The sequence below is a fragment of the Phyllobates terribilis genome, unplaced genomic scaffold (assembly GCF_046119375.1).
Source record: "Phyllobates terribilis strain yellow unplaced genomic scaffold, ASM4611937v1 Scaffold_1__5_contigs__length_1240528914, whole genome shotgun sequence".
NCBI classification, from domain to species: domain Eukaryota; kingdom Metazoa; phylum Chordata; class Amphibia; order Anura; family Dendrobatidae; genus Phyllobates; species Phyllobates terribilis.
In genome coordinates, this window is record NW_027362761.1 from 1,093,642,393 (window position 1) to 1,093,659,440 (window position 17,048).

The 17,048-nt window shown below is 41.3% G+C and overlaps 1 protein-coding gene across 8 annotated transcripts in view; it reads left to right on the plus strand.

The window, feature by feature from the left end:
* APBB2 (amyloid beta precursor protein binding family B member 2) overlaps window positions 1-10,977 on the plus strand; it is a 422,077-nt gene extending 411,100 nt beyond the window's left edge. For all 8 annotated transcript variants that reach the window (XM_073645694.1, XM_073645669.1, XM_073645685.1 and 5 more), the window contains 2 exons: window positions 4,588-4,764; window positions 7,689-10,977. In XM_073645694.1, the coding sequence (XP_073501795.1) occupies window positions 4,588-4,764; window positions 7,689-7,859 (348 nt within the window). In that variant the 3' untranslated portion in view covers window positions 7,860-10,977. The remainder of the gene's footprint in view (window positions 1-4,587; window positions 4,765-7,688) is intronic.
* The last annotated feature ends 6,071 nt before the right edge of the window (window positions 10,978-17,048 follow it).

Genomic DNA, 17,048 nt, shown 5'->3' on the forward strand with positions numbered 1-17,048 from the left:
GTACAAGCACAGATTAAAGCAGGTGTATTGGTAAAACTGGTAAAAAAATGTGCTGAAGTACATTTTTTAAGTAGTTTTCCAATAAAAAAGACCATATTGCTCTAGACGATATTAAAATCCATCGCAAAATCTACAAGAGCAGATGATTTTTTTACTCAAGAAACTCACAGAAAAATGTGCACCAGAATCTGCAAGTTACAGTGTGAGTTTCTGCCGCATATCTTTCTTACATTTGTGATTTTATCCTAAGGATATTTTTCAACCAGATTTGTGGGCAAAAATTCTGCAGTGTATTAGAGTAGAAGTAAAGGGATGAGATTTGTTAAAATACGACGTGACGCACTTCGAAAATAAAATCTGCATGTAAGTTGACATTTGGTGCTGATTTTAAATCTGCTGCATGTGAAATCTTTTGACAGGATTTTACTCTTTGCAATACATAGGGTAAAATCTGTGGCAATTCCGGAATACACGCATGAACAAAATTGTTGGTCTCCTTATGTTAAAGTAAGAAAAGCTCACAATATTAATTGAAATAACTTGAAACTGCGAAAAGTAAAAAAATAACTAATGAAAATGGCCTGGATGAAAATGATGGTACCCCTAGAAAACATTGAAAATAATTTGACCATAGGGAAATGTGCGTCCTGTAATTAGCATTACAGGTGTTTACAAGCCTGTAATCAATCAGTCTGCCATTTCAAGGGGGAAAAAGTAGTCATTGTGCTGTTTGGTATCACGGTGTGAAAGCTAAGAAGAGTTGTCTCAGGAGATTAGAAAGAAAATCATAGACAAACATGCATAACATGAGCGAGTCCGTCTATAAAACCATCTCCAGTTACAGATATAATTTTTTTTGCAGTGATTGCCTCAAAAAGTTGTGCAACAAAATATTACGTTAAGGGTATGTGCCGACGATGTGCAAATGAAGCGGAAATTTGCGCTTCATTTCCGCATGTCCTTTTCCCGGAAAAACGCATTTGGAATTTGACATGCGTTTTTCGCGCGGAATTCGTGCGTTTTGCACATGCGGAATTGCCTTGCGTATTCTACTGCATTGTATATGGCGTAAATGCACAAAGAATTGACATGCTGCGGAATTTTCTGCACATCAAAAACGCTGCGGAAATTTCCGCAGCATGGGCATTACAATTGTGGAATGCCATAGGGGACCATGGGGGAAGGCTAACATGCGTAATTCATGCATTTATGCTGTGGAAATTTCCGCACAAAATAGGCATGAATTACGCATCGTGGGCACATACCCTAAGGGAAGTATCATTTCTGTCCAGGCCAGTTTTATTAGTCTTTTTTTTTATTTTCCTGTTGAACCACAATTCAAAAGCAATGTTTGATTCTCATTAATTGATATTCAGTAAATTGAAAATTACTTTTGTCAGTTTCAAGTTATATCAGTGACCATTATGTTTTTTTCTCCCTTTACCAGAAGGGTGCCAACAATTTTGTCCACATGTGTAAATGTGTTCCAACATGAGGATTCTACTGTGGTTTTGTATTGGAATTTGTGTCGCAATCCAAGCTGGATTTTTTTCTGTAGAAATTCTGGTACACATAATGTGCCCTTAAAGAGAAATTCATCTAGGGCAGGGATGTCAAACTCAAACACACCGAGGGCCAAAATGAAAAACTTGGACAAAGTCGCGGGCCAACCAGTATAATAGGCCCCACATAGTCCTCCTTATAGTATTATGGGCTCCACACAGTCCTCATTATAGTATTTTGGGCCCCACATAGTCCTTCTTATAGTATTATGTGCCCCACATAGTCCTCATTATAGTATTATGGGCCCCACATTGCCTTCTATACAGTATAATGGGCTCCACAAAGTCCTCCGTACAGAATAATGGCCCCACATAGTGGTGGTGGTTCTGGTGTCAGGGGCCAAATATAATCACCATGTGGGCTAGATTTGGCCCACGGGCCAGAGCTTAACATGTATGATCTAGGGGAAGGTATTTTTCCATCATGAAATTGGGTAAAGCATTCTTTCAATCTGCAATTAAAAATTCTGTATAAAAATAAATTGTAGGCATAAAGGAATACAGTAAAAGTCCCCATATACATTAGACTTACTATGGCTGAAAAAAGCTGGGAGCCGAACATTTGTTCTTTGACAGCTATCTAATTTGTACGGGGCCCTAAGACCATTGGCAGACTGAAGAGGGTCCTTATGCAAGAACAATTTAAGGGTCCTTTGCAGTCCAAGAACTCATTATAATGCACAATTCCGCCTGCATTGGAGGTAGAATTGGGCTGCCTTACATTTTGGGCCCCTGTGTGGCTGCAGAGGTTGCACTAATGATATGTCCGCCCCAGCCTAAGATCTCATACATATCTATTTGTACTATATTACAACTCTGTGCTATTCACCTGTTTTATACTATTTGCTATTTTCCACTTTTTTCACCAAACTTTTCATTTGGCCTACATAATAAAATACCATAATGTAGACATCAGCAAAAATATGTGTCAGGCCCATAGTGCATCAGCACTACAGAAGATTAATCATGTGGCAGGAGCAGATGGTGAACAATAGGGCACTTTATGCACAGAAAAAATATAAAATGCTATTTTCCGGCTCCATGTCACCTGCTTTATCTGAAGTAATTCCTCAGTTTTCGGAGATGCTTCTGGGACGGTTCCTGCAGAAGGTCCTACAATTCACGCAAAAGCTAAAATCCTATATTGCCATGTATAATTCAGTGTATACCTGTGTATTATTATTGCTCTCACATTCACACGCACTTCTGTCCTATTTGCCCTCAGTCATCATGCTCATCATGCTATTGTTCTGCTTATTCCATGTATCAGCATGCATGTAATATACGGACAGTTCATGCATCAGCTCACACTCTATATAGATTCCTTGGTTCACCCACCCACTGTACAAAGACAGCGAAATCGCAAGCTCCTGAGGCCCGTACACTCCAGAACCAGGGAACACAAGAATAGCGATAAATTGGAAATGTTGCCGTCTTAACACGTGAATCCATCCTTGTGCGCCGCAGTAACGAGCTATTGTTTGTAGAGTCCTATGTGATTGCGGCGAATAGATGAGACTCGGGTTGCGTGGACTAATGCCAGTGGAAAGTTCTGTGATTGCACCATTCACTGTTGTAATGTTACACTTTAGAGCAGACGTAAGTGCATGGACAGTGGGGTCAGTAAGGGACAACTTTAATTAGACTTTCCTTTGTATTAAAGGTCCGCCAAAATATCCATTTTGATAGATCATGGGGTTTTCCGTGCCTTGGATACTGATAAACCGATCATTATGATAGGCCATCAATAATTGATTGGTTGAGGTCCAACCTTTGATCAGAAGAAGGAAGAGTAACAATGCTCAAACCGGCGCCCCATGCCCTTCTTTGCTAACATAGGCACATCACCATCCATAAGGTTGGGCCGTACCTGGTACTGCAGTGCAGACCCCTACAGGTACTGAATTAATGCTCAGCAAGCAACGTGACCCTTGAGGAGTCGCACCACACCAATCAATACTTATCGCATATCTTAAGTATAGACCATGTCACAAAAAATAAAAACATTTAGGAGATGTAACAAGGTTTCCTTTATCTTGGGAAAAGATTTAGTTCTGACTCCCCTCATATAAATGGGGGGAGAAAAAGTGCTTTCATCATGCATAGAGGGTCCTTTGCCATACGAGTTGTCAAATTTTGATTACCAGGGGTAGTAATGGCAAAAGTAAAGCTTGCCTAACCCATTACATGTAGACAACGATGAACCTACCCATGTCAATGGGAATGGCCAACCTTCCACATGTATGGGAATATACCCCAATGGCAGATTTCTGGGAAAACAAGGATTGAGCTTATTGGACTTCAACGTGTCTGGTCCTTTTGTTCTTCAGGGGATGAGCTACAACCAGAGTTGTTTGGCGGAGAATTATACCCCTCTCCTTATTGACGACACAAGCACGTTCAACTAAGCCTAGCCAGAATCTATAAGGGGGTAGGGAGATAATGTTCAAAAGATTAAGCTGCCAGCAGAATGAGTGTTTGGTTGACAGCTTTTGAAGGTGTATGGCCAATTTTAGAAAAAGTTCAAGATTAGTGGCAGGGGGTTCTGGTAATTCGTCTCCGAGAACAATTTATTTGCACTATGGAAATGAGAAATTTTGTCACTTATGATTGAAGTGTTAATGTTTTTCTTTAGTGAAGTAAGCTGAAGTTCTGTGACACCATTAGGTGCTTAGTAGGAGAACCAAATTCTAAAGCAAAGTTTCATAAAGCCTTAGGGCAAAGTCTTTTCTGGGTTGCCCACTTGTCATTTCTTATAACAAAACGATACCTCACAATACTAGTCTAATAAAATTTCCAGAATGATAGAGATGTTTAATAGCCAATGCACTATTTTATACATTGTTTCAATATAATATTTTATGTATTTCCCAAGTAACAGTGCTATAAATTGCTTAATTAATTATGTCCAATGATTTCGGTACTCCTCAATGGTACTAATGATTCTCCTGGATGGTACTAATGATAGTCCTGTGCACTGCGATGTAACTGCAAGTTGAGAATGTGATCTGTTCCTTCCCGGCAGGATGAAGAAGTCTTATTAGAATGTCGGGTGCGTTTCCTATCGTTCATGGGTGTTGGCAAAGATATCCATACATTCGCTTTCATTATGGACACAGGCAGTCAGCATTTTGAGACTCATGTTTTCTGGTGTGAGCCCAATGCAGGAAGCGTTTCTGAAGCTGTACAAGCTGCATGCATGGTAAGGAGGCTTTCCAAGAAATGTCATCTTGTATGATGAATGGCCGTCAGTATTGGACCGGTGAAGATCCAATTTACTTGAATGGTACTAATCTGCATTATTTAGCATAGACACTACGTAAGACACGACATGTGCACTATGAGCCAGTGTAAAACTGGCCATAAAAAATAGATGACAGTATCCCGATTGTTCGTCCGACAGCTATTTCTCCCAACTCCCCCATACACCATAAGGCTTGGCTTGACCAAATGTTCTCTATGAGAGAGCCATGGCAGCACTGGTATAATCACAGTGACCCCTTCAAACATCTGATTGACAGGGGTGCTGAGACCTATGGGTTACTATGGCAGCCTAGAGTATGCTGAAGACCCCAGTGCCTGCAATTACAGTGCACCGTTGAAGTCCAGCCTGTGGCTGAACTTATTAGCAGTGACTTTTGCTATATAGGGCAATGCTGTTGTATTGCAGTGTATAGTATAAGCAATCAGACGATCGCAGCATCAAGTCCTCTAAAAAAAAAATAAATCTAAATTTAAAAAAATATGAAAGATCTAAACGTTCAAATCACACCCCTTTCCCCCCATTAAAAATAAAGAAATAATTTAAAAATACACATTTGTGTAATCGCTGTGTTCGTAAAAGTCCAATTTAATATATAATTTTGTTTAACCGTAAAGAGAAAAAAAAATAGAAATGCCAGAATTTTGAGGGTTTAGTTTGGCTGCCGCAACACGGCTAAAGAAAAAGCTATGGGGAGTGATCAATTTGTTTTATGTACCCAAAAATGGTATCAATAGAAACGTCTTGCCACGCAAAAAAGAGCCCTCACTCAGATTCATCAACCAAAAAAAATGAAAACGGTAAGGGTCTTGGTAAATGGTGACACAAGCAACAATTTCTTTTTGCAACTTTCTGAAATTTTAATATATATAAAATATATAGATGCATGTTTGATATCGCCGTAATCGGACTCACCTGGAGAATCATTTTTACTGTGAAAGCCGTAAAAATGAAATCCATGAAGCAATTGTTGAATTGCGTTTTTTTTTTCGAACTTAGAATTTTTTACACTTTTGCATGGTGTCATTCAAAACAAGAACTTGACCCGTGAAACAACAAGCCCTCATATGACTATGTTGATGGAACAATGAAAAAAAAGTTATGGCTCTTGGAAGAAGGAGAGGAAAAGACAAAAACAAAAAACCCCAGATTACTATGTTGGGAATGGGATAAAAACTGTGGACAAGCCCTTTAACCCCTTTACAGCCCATGATGTACTGATACGCGTCTGTGCCCTGGGCTTTAAGAGCCTGACCCGTATTAGTACGTCATCGCGATCGCGCGCTCACACAGGCTGTGCGGGCGCGATCGCCGCCGGGTGTCAGCTGATTGCCACAGCTGACACCTCGCACTATGTGCAGGGAGCGGTCCCGCACCGCTCCTGGCACATTAACCCCTGCAATGCTGCGATCAAACTCGATCACAGCATTGCGGTGGCTAAGGGGAGGTGATCGGTATACTAGTTTCCAAAATGGGGTCACTTGTGGGGGAGCTCCAATGTTTAGGCACACAGGGGCTCTCCAAACGCAACATGGTGTCCGCTAACAATTTGAGGCGATTTTCCATTCAATTTGTTAGCGGACACCATGTTGCATTTGGAGAGCCCCTGTGTGCCTAAACATTGGAGCTCCCCCACAAGTGACCCCATTTTGGAAACTAGACCCCCCAAGGCACCTATCTAGATGCATAGTGAGCACTTGGAACCCTCAGGTGCTTCACAAATTGATTCGTAAAAATTAAAAAGTGGAAAAAAAATACTTTTTAATTTTTACGAATCAATTTGTGAAGCACCTAGGGGTTCCAAGTTCTCACTATGTATCTAGATATGTGCCTTGGGGGGTCTAGTTTCCAAAATGGGGTCACTTGTGGGGGGTTTCCACTGTTTAGGCACATCAGGGGCTCTCCAAACGCAACATGGCATCCGCTAATTGTTCAAGCAAATTTTACAATCAAAAAGTCAAATGGCGCTCCTTCCCTTCCGAGCCCTGCCGTGCGCCCAAACAGTGTTTTTTCCCCACATATGGGGTATATGCGTGCCCAGGGGAAATTGCACAACAAATTTTGGGGTCCATTTTTTCCTGTTACCCCTGCGAAAATAAAAAAAATTGGGTCTAAAGTAACATTTTTGTGAAAAAAGTTAAATGTTCATTTTTTTCTTCCACATTCCAAAAATTCCTGTGAAGCACCTGAAGGGTTAATAAAGTTCTTGAATGTGGTTTTAAGCACCTTGAGGTGTGCAGTTTTTAGAATGGTGTCACTTTTGGGTATTTTCTGTCATAAAAACCTCTCAAAGTGACTTCAAATATGATGTGGTCCCTAAAAAAAATGGTTTTATAAATTTTGTTGGAAAAATGAGAAATCGCTGGTCAACTTTTAACCCTTATAGCTCCCTAACAAAAAAAAATTTAGGTTCCAAAATTGTGCTGATGTAAAGTAAACATGTGGGAAATGTTATTTATTAAGTATTTTGTGTGACATATCTCTCTGATTTAAGGGCATAAAAATTCAAATTTTGAAAATTGCAAAATTTTCAACATTTTCACCAAATTTCCATTTTTTTCACAAATAAACGCAAGTGATATCGAAGAAATTTTAGCACTGTCATGAAGTACTATATGTCACGAAAAAACATTCTCAGAATCAGGGGGATCCGTTGAAGCGTTCCAGAGTAATTACCTCATAAAGTGACAGTGGTCAGAATTGTAAAAATTGGCCTGGTCATTAACGTGCAAACCACCCTCGGGGGTAAAGGGGTTAACACTATTTCGATAAATGTATGTGAGGTATAAGAATGTATCTGGAATATTGGGGCAGATATTGGTTGTCTTTCTTTACTAACATGAGGACCCCTGTGTGTTTTCTAGTTGCGGTATCAGAAGTGCCTGGTTGCCAGGCCTCCTTCCCAGAAGCCACAGCCGCCACCACCACCTCCTGCAGACTCTGTGACAAGAAGAGTCACGACCAGTGTAAAACGTGGCGTTTTATCCCTGATTGACACTTTGAAACAGAAACGCCCTGTGGCCGACATGCCATAGCTTCAAGATGGCGGAAGAATAAAGAACACTTGACTCTTATGTGTCTACTGAAGTAAAAGTAGCTGTATATCGGAGTGTACTGCGGCTCAGCCTTCCATTAAGCTGCTGCTTTTCTCTTCAGAAAACCTCCCTTAATCTGATGTTTGACAAGCATGTTCTCGTTCTGACACCATGGCGTACTACAAAAGAAGCATGAATATAAATATATATCTATTCATAATTTTTATTTTTCTCTCTCCTCTACGTGGTTCTTCTTACATTCATTGGATGGTCTTGTTTCCGATTGTAAATATGAGAAACATTTCATGACAAAGTGACATTTTCTGCACTCTCTAACAAATGCCATGGAGTCCATTGTTGTTAAGGATTACTAAGCATCCCATAGCTCACTGACTCATCCCATCCTTGAGGAAAGTCACCATCACGATGTTCATCCTTGTGATCTGCACCCACAAAAGACGCTGATAGCTGACCAATACGATGGCCCAGGTGTCAGTGGAGCAGATTTATGGGGTTTCTATTACCTGCGCTGCCGGCACTTAATCGTTAAATGCACAAAGACATCATTTCGTAAGCTAAAGGAGTCTAGTATATGGGCTTCCCTGGGGTTGTCAGACATTTCATTCCACACCACCTCATTATAGAGACCATCTCTTCTAATATTAGCGGGCAGCTCTCCTGTGTACTATTCCGTACCAGTGCTACGGGCACAGGTCATATACACTCTCAGCATAGCACACCGCTTATACAATCTGACAGCCATATTGTCAATCACAACTTGGGCCCTTACATAGTCTTCATTGCTCTGTCTATACCACTCCATAGTTCTGTATAGGCCATCCAATGTGCTAAACCATTTTAGGACTGTAAATCCTTAAATCTTACGCAAAAGGAACTATAAATGATGGCAAGAAATAAGCAGCCTACAAAAAACGGCTGTGGACTGACATAAAGTTGGGATATCCTAAATAATGTCCATCCTTTAACACCATATTTTTTTCAATATGTCCTTAATTTATCTTTACTGCAGTCAGAGCTCCTTTATTGTAACACAGAACTCCAAATGATCTGCATAGGCATAGCTAAAATAATAAACTGCCACTAGAGGGAGCTCATGAGCATTCCACATACTGGTTTATTATTGTGTTCTATGTAAATACAGTATGCAGCTAGCTTCTGAGCTCCCTCTAGTGGAAGCTGCAGGAAATTAGATTTGGAACGCTGCAAATGAGAAATATTGTACTGGACCAAAATATAGAATTATGTTAAAAGATACCCTGCATATATATTACTGGATTTTGCATTGTCATTGATCTGTGAGCAGTTAATTGCAGTGCACCTGTACCCTATATAGACAATTGGCTGATACTTAGCGATGTCCTTCAACAGTCCTACACATGATTTGGCTTTTTCCAAGGATAGAAAAGCTCATGTAATCATATGTGCAAATTTAATTGTAGCATCTCGTTGCCAGCATAAGTAAACTGCAGTCGTGGTCACTAATTATATTTAGTCATTAATTGTATTTAGGAGAATAATTATTAGACATTAGATTTTTTGTTTCTCCTTATTTGCAATGTAACGACTTGCCAGTTTTTGGCAGGTTTGTAAATGAAAAATTGACTACCCTTCCTGCACTCAACCTGGTGTTTCTTCATCAAATTCTGTGGGTGGTAACACATGGAAGGTGACAAACTCTAAAAATAGGAAACTCCCAAACCATATAAAGCTTCTTTATTTAATACTGTTTCATAGGGGACCATGATCAGCAAATTGTATGGACCCTGATGAAATTGTATCCACAAAATGCGGTGACTTACCGAAAAGCAATCTGTGGCCTTTAACAAAACATCAAATACATCAGAGAACGCTGTGGCATACAGGTGCGTCCACCATTCACCATTCTTGAATTATGTTTGGGTCCAACAATTTGTCATGACACCAATTCCATACAGTCTCACACCTTCCAGTAAAAACTTTATATGTTCTTTAACATGGGAGCCCATGACTCTGAAAGAAGCCTTCCAACAGCCGTAGGCTCCCATATAAAGAATATGTATGGACAAGGGAAGGGAGGACACACAAGTATACTAAATAGTGCACCAAACTACTGTCCAAGGGGTCAAGTCACACATTATACGAAAAAATAAGGTGTTTTTGGAGGGTAAGACTGACCCACCACAGTCCACGGGATCCTATGGGAGATCCAGGCTTTGACACCTCTTTAGTATCCTAATAGAGATGATCAATTTGATTTGCGCCACCCTGGTCCGATGTCCAGCTCGGCATCCTGGGCACCTGTAGGGCTTTCTAAGCCCCCCAATACCATGACATTCATCTCTATGTGCCTACTAATCCCCAGATGCACGCAGAACTGGTGACCGGTTGTCACAAAGGTCTGGACCCCTGACCACATCAGTGCAAATTGAATTGTTCATGTCTATGTCCTAACAGTTCAGAAAAAGACATCCGCATTTATAGTTGACTTTAGCGCCAATTACTTACCAGTAGGGTCTATTTTTTATGTACAATGAGCCTATTAGATCTAAATAATAATACGAGCAATGATAAGTACAAATAGTACAGTGAAATTAAGGAGGACATGCATAGGTTTGTTTAGTTCTAATGTGGTCATCATCATAATCATCTCTGGTGGGCACAAGGAACCCCAGTCTGACCCTGGCCATTCAGAATGAGTGGTCAAGAGACACCTCTTAACTTGCATACACTGTACAATTTAAGTGTGCGTGATTTAAAGAGGGCATCAAAATTTATAAAAGCGGAAAAACATTTTCTTTTACAGCGGTTGTCCACTACTTGGACAACCCTTTCTCAAAATAATATCACTTATACTTGCCTCCAGTTCCGGTGCCATTCCAGCGGTGTCGGTACTAACTCTCCCAAGGATCACATAACATTGTTATGTCACGCAATCCCTGTGGCCAATCAGCGCTGGCTACACTCTCTTATGGACATACATTCAGAGAAAGTGAGAGCTGTTACTAGGGGCAAATAAACGGACTGAGAAGGGGTTGTCCTAGCAGTGGATAACACCTTTAAGTACAGGTGTAGAAAATATTCCTAAAACTGTTTCTATAAAATAAACTACATGCAAAAATGACATATAACCGCAGAGTTGTTGTTTTGTTTTTTTTTTATTACATTTTGCATTATTTTTTTTTCTCTTATTGGGGAAAAGGACATTTCCATGTTTAGAATTTCAGTGGAAAAAAAACACTACACGCCTCGAGTTTTTGCTAAAATTATAAAAGAAAATGCCAAAAACATGACTAAAATTTCTAAAAAGGCTCCATAAAAAATTCCTGGGATGAATCCAGTCTCAAAATCGAAAAGCTACAATTTATAAATAATGGAAGTGAGTTGTTATAGTTTCGTTCTGGAAAGCCAGGGACATTGCGTAGAGTTGTACAGGATAACGAAGTTCATGCCTATATATTCCATGCCACGTCTCCTGCACGTGCACTTCACCTATCTATCCTCATATCTCTGCAGACATATGGTGGAAGATGTAGTGATCTATGGGAAATTGCCAATCCTTTGCAGATATTTTGTTTTAAAAATAGCTTTGCATATTTTAACTTAAAGAATTATTTTGTAAAACGAATTGTAATTAAAAAGTCACTTTTTTTTACAGCCAAAAAGTATGTATGTGGTGTGTATGTATGACAAAATGCCAACGTGTTAGTAAGAGTCCATTTATCTATGCATTCTTTGTATGCAGTGGCTCTATAAACAGCCATGTTCACTATGCCTTGTATGTCGTGATTTTTTTATTCATAAGTCACAGATATTTTCTTTTATTTATAAACGGACAGCTAACATTGTCTTCTCGTCTGCCGCTTTTTATCTACAGCATATTAAGAGTTAACATATACATTCAATTAAATATCTGTAAATCTAGCATGAGGACCTATACACACAGCATTGCCATGTGCACTGACCCTGTACACACATAAGCACCGATTCATCATAAACTTTGTGCCTACAGTGGGTACGGAAAGTATTCAGACCCCTTTAAATTTTTCACTCTTTGTTTCATTGCAGCCATTGGGTAAATTCTAAAAAAGTTCATTTTTTTCTCATTAATGTACACTCTGCACCCCATCTTGACTGAAATAAAACAGAAATGTAGAAATTTTTGCAAATTTATTAAAAAAAAACAACTGAGATATCACATGGTCATAAGTATTCAGACCCGTTGCTCAGTTTTCAATAGAAGCACCCTTTTGAGCTAGTACAGCCATGAGTCTTCTTGGGAATGATACAACAAGTTTTTCACACCTGGATTTGGGGATCCTCTGCCATTGTTCCTTGCAGATCCTCTCCAGTTCTGTTAGGTTGGATGGTGAACATTGGCGGACAGCCATTTTCACGTCTCTCCAGAGATGCTCAGTTGGGTTTAGGTCAGGGCTCTGGCTGGGCCAGTCAAGAATGGTCACAGAGTTGTTCTGAAGCCACTCCTTTGTTATTTTAACTGTGTGCTTAGGGTCATTGTCTTGTTGGAAGGTGAACCTTCGGCCAAGTCTGAGGTCCAGAGCACTCTGGAAGAGGTTTGCATCCAGGATATCTCTGTACTTGGCTGCATTCATGTTTCCTTCAATTGCAACCAGTCGTCCTGTCTCTGCAGCTGAAAAACACCCCCTAGCATGATGCTGCCACCACCATGTTTCACTGTTGGGATTGTATTGGGCAGGTGATGAGCAGTGCCTGGTTTTCTCCACACATACCTCTTAAAATTATCACCAAAAAGTTCTATCTTCGTCTCATCAGACCAGAGAATCTTATTTCTCATAGTCTGGGAGTCCTTCATGTGTTTTTGAGCAAACTCTATGCGGGCTTTCATATGTCTTGCACTGAGGAGAGGTTTCCGTCGGGCCACTCTGCCATAAATGCCCCACTGGTAGAGGGCTGCAGTGATAGTTGACTTTGTGGAACCCTCTCCCATCTCCCTACTGCATCTTTGGAGCTCAGCCACAGTGATCTTGGGGTTCTTCTTTACCTCTCTCACCAAGGCTCTTCTCCCACGATTGCTCAGTTTGGCTGGACGGCCAGGTCTAGGAAGACTTCTGGTGGTCCCAAACTTCTTCCATTTAAGGATTATGGAGGCCACTGTGCTATTAGGAACTTGGAGTAATGCAGAAATTCTTTTGTAACCTTGGCCAGATCTGTGCCTTGCCAAAATTCTGTCTCTGAGCTCCTTGGGCAGTTACTTTGAGCTCATGATTCTCATTTGGTCTGACATGCACTGTGAGCTGTGAGGTCTTATATAGACAGGTGTGTGCCTTTCCAAATCAAGTCCTATCAGTTTAATTAAACACAGCTGAACTCCAATGAAGGAGTAGAACCATTTCAAGGAGGATCACAAGGAAATTGACAGCATGTAAATTAAATATGAGTGTCTGAGCAAAGGGTCTGAAAACCTATGAGCATGTGATATTTCAGTTTTTCTTTTTTAATAAATTTGCAAAAATTTCTACATTTCTGTTTTTTTTCAGTCAAATTGGGGTGCAGAGTGTACTTTATTGAGAAAAAAAATGAACTTTTTAGAATTTACCAAATGGCTGCAATGAAACAAAGAGTGAAAAATTTAAAAGGGTCTGAATACTTTCCATACCCACTGTATTTTTGTCTTTTTTTTGCGCCTTTTTTTTGTTTGTGCAATCTATTTTTCTATTTGCAACTTTTTTTTAAAGTTTATTTTATACAGTGCATTGTGAAAGTATTTGGCCCCCTTGAAGTTTTCTACCTTTTGCCACATTTCTTGCTTCAAACATAAAGATATAAAATTCTAATTTTTTTGGGAAGAATCAACAACAAGTGGGACACAATCTTGAAGTGGAATAAAATTTATTGGATATTTTAAACTTTAACAAATTAAAAACTGAAAAGTGGGGCGTGCAATATTATTCGGCCCCCTTGAGTTAATACTTTGTAGCGCCACCTTTTGCTGCGATTACAGCTGAAAGTCGCTTGGGGTATGACTATCAGTTTTGCACATCGAGAGGCTGAAATTCTTGCCCATTCTTCCTTGCAAAACAGCTCAAGCTCATTGAGGTTGGATGGAGGGCATTTGTGAACAGCAGTTTTCAGCTCTTTCCACAGATTCTCGATTGGATTCAGGTCTGGACTTTGACTTGGCCATTCTAACACCTGGATTCGTTTATTTTTGAACCATTCCATTGTAGATTTTGCTTTATGTTTGGGATCATTGTCTTGTTAGAAGATAAATCTCCGTCCCAGTCTCAGGTCTTTTGCAAAGTCCAACAGGTTTTCTTCCAGAATGGTGCTGTATTTGGCTCCGTCGATCTTCCCATCAATTTTAACCATCTTCCCTGTCCCTGCTGAAGAAAAGTAGGCCCAAACCATGATGCTGCCACCACCATGTTTGACAGTGGGGATGGTGTTTTGAGGGTGATGAGCTGTGTTGTTTTTACGCCAAACATATAGTTTTGCATTGTGGCCAAAAAGTTCGATTTTGGTTTCATCTGACCAGAGCACCTTATTCCACATGTTTGGTGTGTCTCCCAGGTGGCTTGTGGCAAACTTCAAACGAGACTTTTTATGGATATCTTTGAGAAATGGCTTTCTTTTTGCCACTCTTCCATAAAGGCCAGATTTGTGCAGTGTACGACTGATTGTTGTCCTATGGATAGACTCTCCCACCTCAGCTGTAGATCTCTGCAGTTCATCCAGAGTGATCATGGGCCTTTTGTCTGCATCTCTGATCAGTCTTCTCCTTGTTCGGGATGAAAGTTTAGAGGGACGGCCGGGTCTTGGTAGATTTGCAGTGGTCTTATACTCCTTCCATTTCAATATGATCGCTTGCACAGTGCTCCTTGAGATGTTCAAAACTTGGGAAATCTTTTTGTATCCAAATCCTGCTTTCAACTTCGCCACAACAGTGTCTCGGACCTGCCTGGTGTCTTCCTTGGTCTTCATGATGCTCTCTGCACTTGAAACAGAACCCTGAGACTATCACAGAGCAGGTGCATTTATACGGAGACTTGATTATGTGGCACCCCAGGGGTCTGGTTTCCACAGTAACAGCAATGTTATGTCTGAGAGCAGGTGGTAGGTCTCTTGGTCAGGGATCCTGTGCATGCCACACCTCCTGCCCAGTCCTGGGAGGGGAAGAACTTCCCCTATATAAACCTAGGGCTGAGGCAGGGTTAGTGAGTAGAGAAGAAGTAGAGACAGAGAAGAGAAGCAGCATAGGAAGAAACAACAGGAGCTCTGTGGGAGCAGTACTACAAGGAGTCAGGGGCTGGCAGCTGCAGAGCTCGCCCTGACTGAGAAGCTATCACCGGAGTCCGAGGCTGTGGGGACTAATCTTTACCCAGCAGCAGAAACCGCCCGGCAGGGGATTTCAGGTCCTCTGGCCAAGAAACCCGAAGGCACGGTCACACGCGTGGGACCAGCTCCGCCGTCGTGGAGCGGACGCCACTAGAAGGCCCCGAGTCACCGGCCATACGGGTGAGCACCACACGGTACACTCAGGGACGTGGGCTACTTATACCCGCCTCTAGCAAGGTAGCCAGAAGAGTACAGTCAGTTTGGGAGGCCTACAACTCCGCCTGGCCAGGGGAGATCCCATCTGCTCAAGGACTGACCAAGCCCCAATCGCTAGCCAGTACTCCGGGAGGGTCTATCTTTGTCACCAGTAAAGACCCTGAACTACACCGTACCGTCTCCGAGTGGTTCCTGCTACCCCCATCATCCACGTCGGCTGCCCTGAGGCCATACCCCTCCCGTTGGGGGTGATACTATCACGCTGCACAATCCTACCACCGGCCTCAGCGGTCTGCCCTGCAGCGGCAGCTCCTTCGCTGCATTCAACGGGTGGCGTAGTCGTACAACATCTACCGCTAATACAGCGCCACTTAGTCTGACTCCCTGGGCACGGACCGGGTCACCGCCACGAGACTACAACCCTCAACAGATCCGGCTCCGGGTAAGCTCCCGCGTGCGCAACGCTGCGCGACACAGGCCCAGGGGTGCGTCAATTACACACAGGTGGATTCTATTTATCATTACCAGTCATTTAGGACAACATTGGATCCTTCAGAGATCCTCACTCAACTTCTGGAGTGAGTTTGCTGCACTGAAAGTAAAGGGGCCGCATAATATTGCATGCCCCACTTTTCAGTTTTTAATTTGTTAAAAAAGTTTAAAATATCCAATAAATTTCGTTCCACTTCACGATTGTGTCCCACTTGTTGTTGATTCTTCCCCAAAAAAATAGAATTTTATATCTTTATGTTTGAAGCCAGAAATGTGGCAAAAGGTAGAAAAGCTCAAGGGGGCCAAACACTTTCACAATGCACTGTATGTGCTCATCTGTTTTTTGTCGTTGTTTTATACTTTGTTGACGTTGTCTAGCAATTAAAGATATTTTCAACTGATTCATCAGTTCCTCCCCTGGTGTATTTTAGAGTACACCAAACTTTTTACACCATTTTTATGACTTTTGCAAGCCAGAATCACAAAAACAGTTCAAGGCAGGAAGAAAAAACATTTTTTTTTTATTTTGCGCCAAACTCGTGAATCACATGCACCATTTTTATGAATTAGTCGCCAAACAACAAATACCACAAGACGAATAAGGACTTAAAAATATAATGGAAGTGATGAATCGGGGCCATAGTTGCCAACGGTCGTGAATTTGCTGGAACTGTTCCGATTTTTCTTAAAGCCTGGCAAATTCAGGGCTGTTTAATGTTGAAAGTCGTGGGGATAGGGTAAAAGGAGTGATCCCAGGTGGGATTAGGCAGTGGGAATGCAGTCAGTACTCACAGGGTCTTCACTTTTCCAATAAAAATGTTGGTTAGTATGTAAACAGTGTCTTTAGTACAAACCTATAGGCTTCCATCTTTTCTCCATTCTGTCAGTCCGTGGAAATCGGACTGCACTCAGATGTCATTCAAGTCACAGCCTGATTTTTCCATGGACTCATTGACTTGCATGGCCAAGTGCAATCCGAATATCGAAATAAAACTTGGACATGCTGCAATTTCTTCCCCCTACCGGCTCTGTTGGAGAAGAATTCGGATATGGTTACGGCCCCGTAGCACAAGAATCCGAGTGCAGTCTGATGTTTTGTCAGATCGCTCTCGGACCGAAAATATGGTCATGTGTACCTGCCCCTGTAGTAGATATTATTCTGTGTTC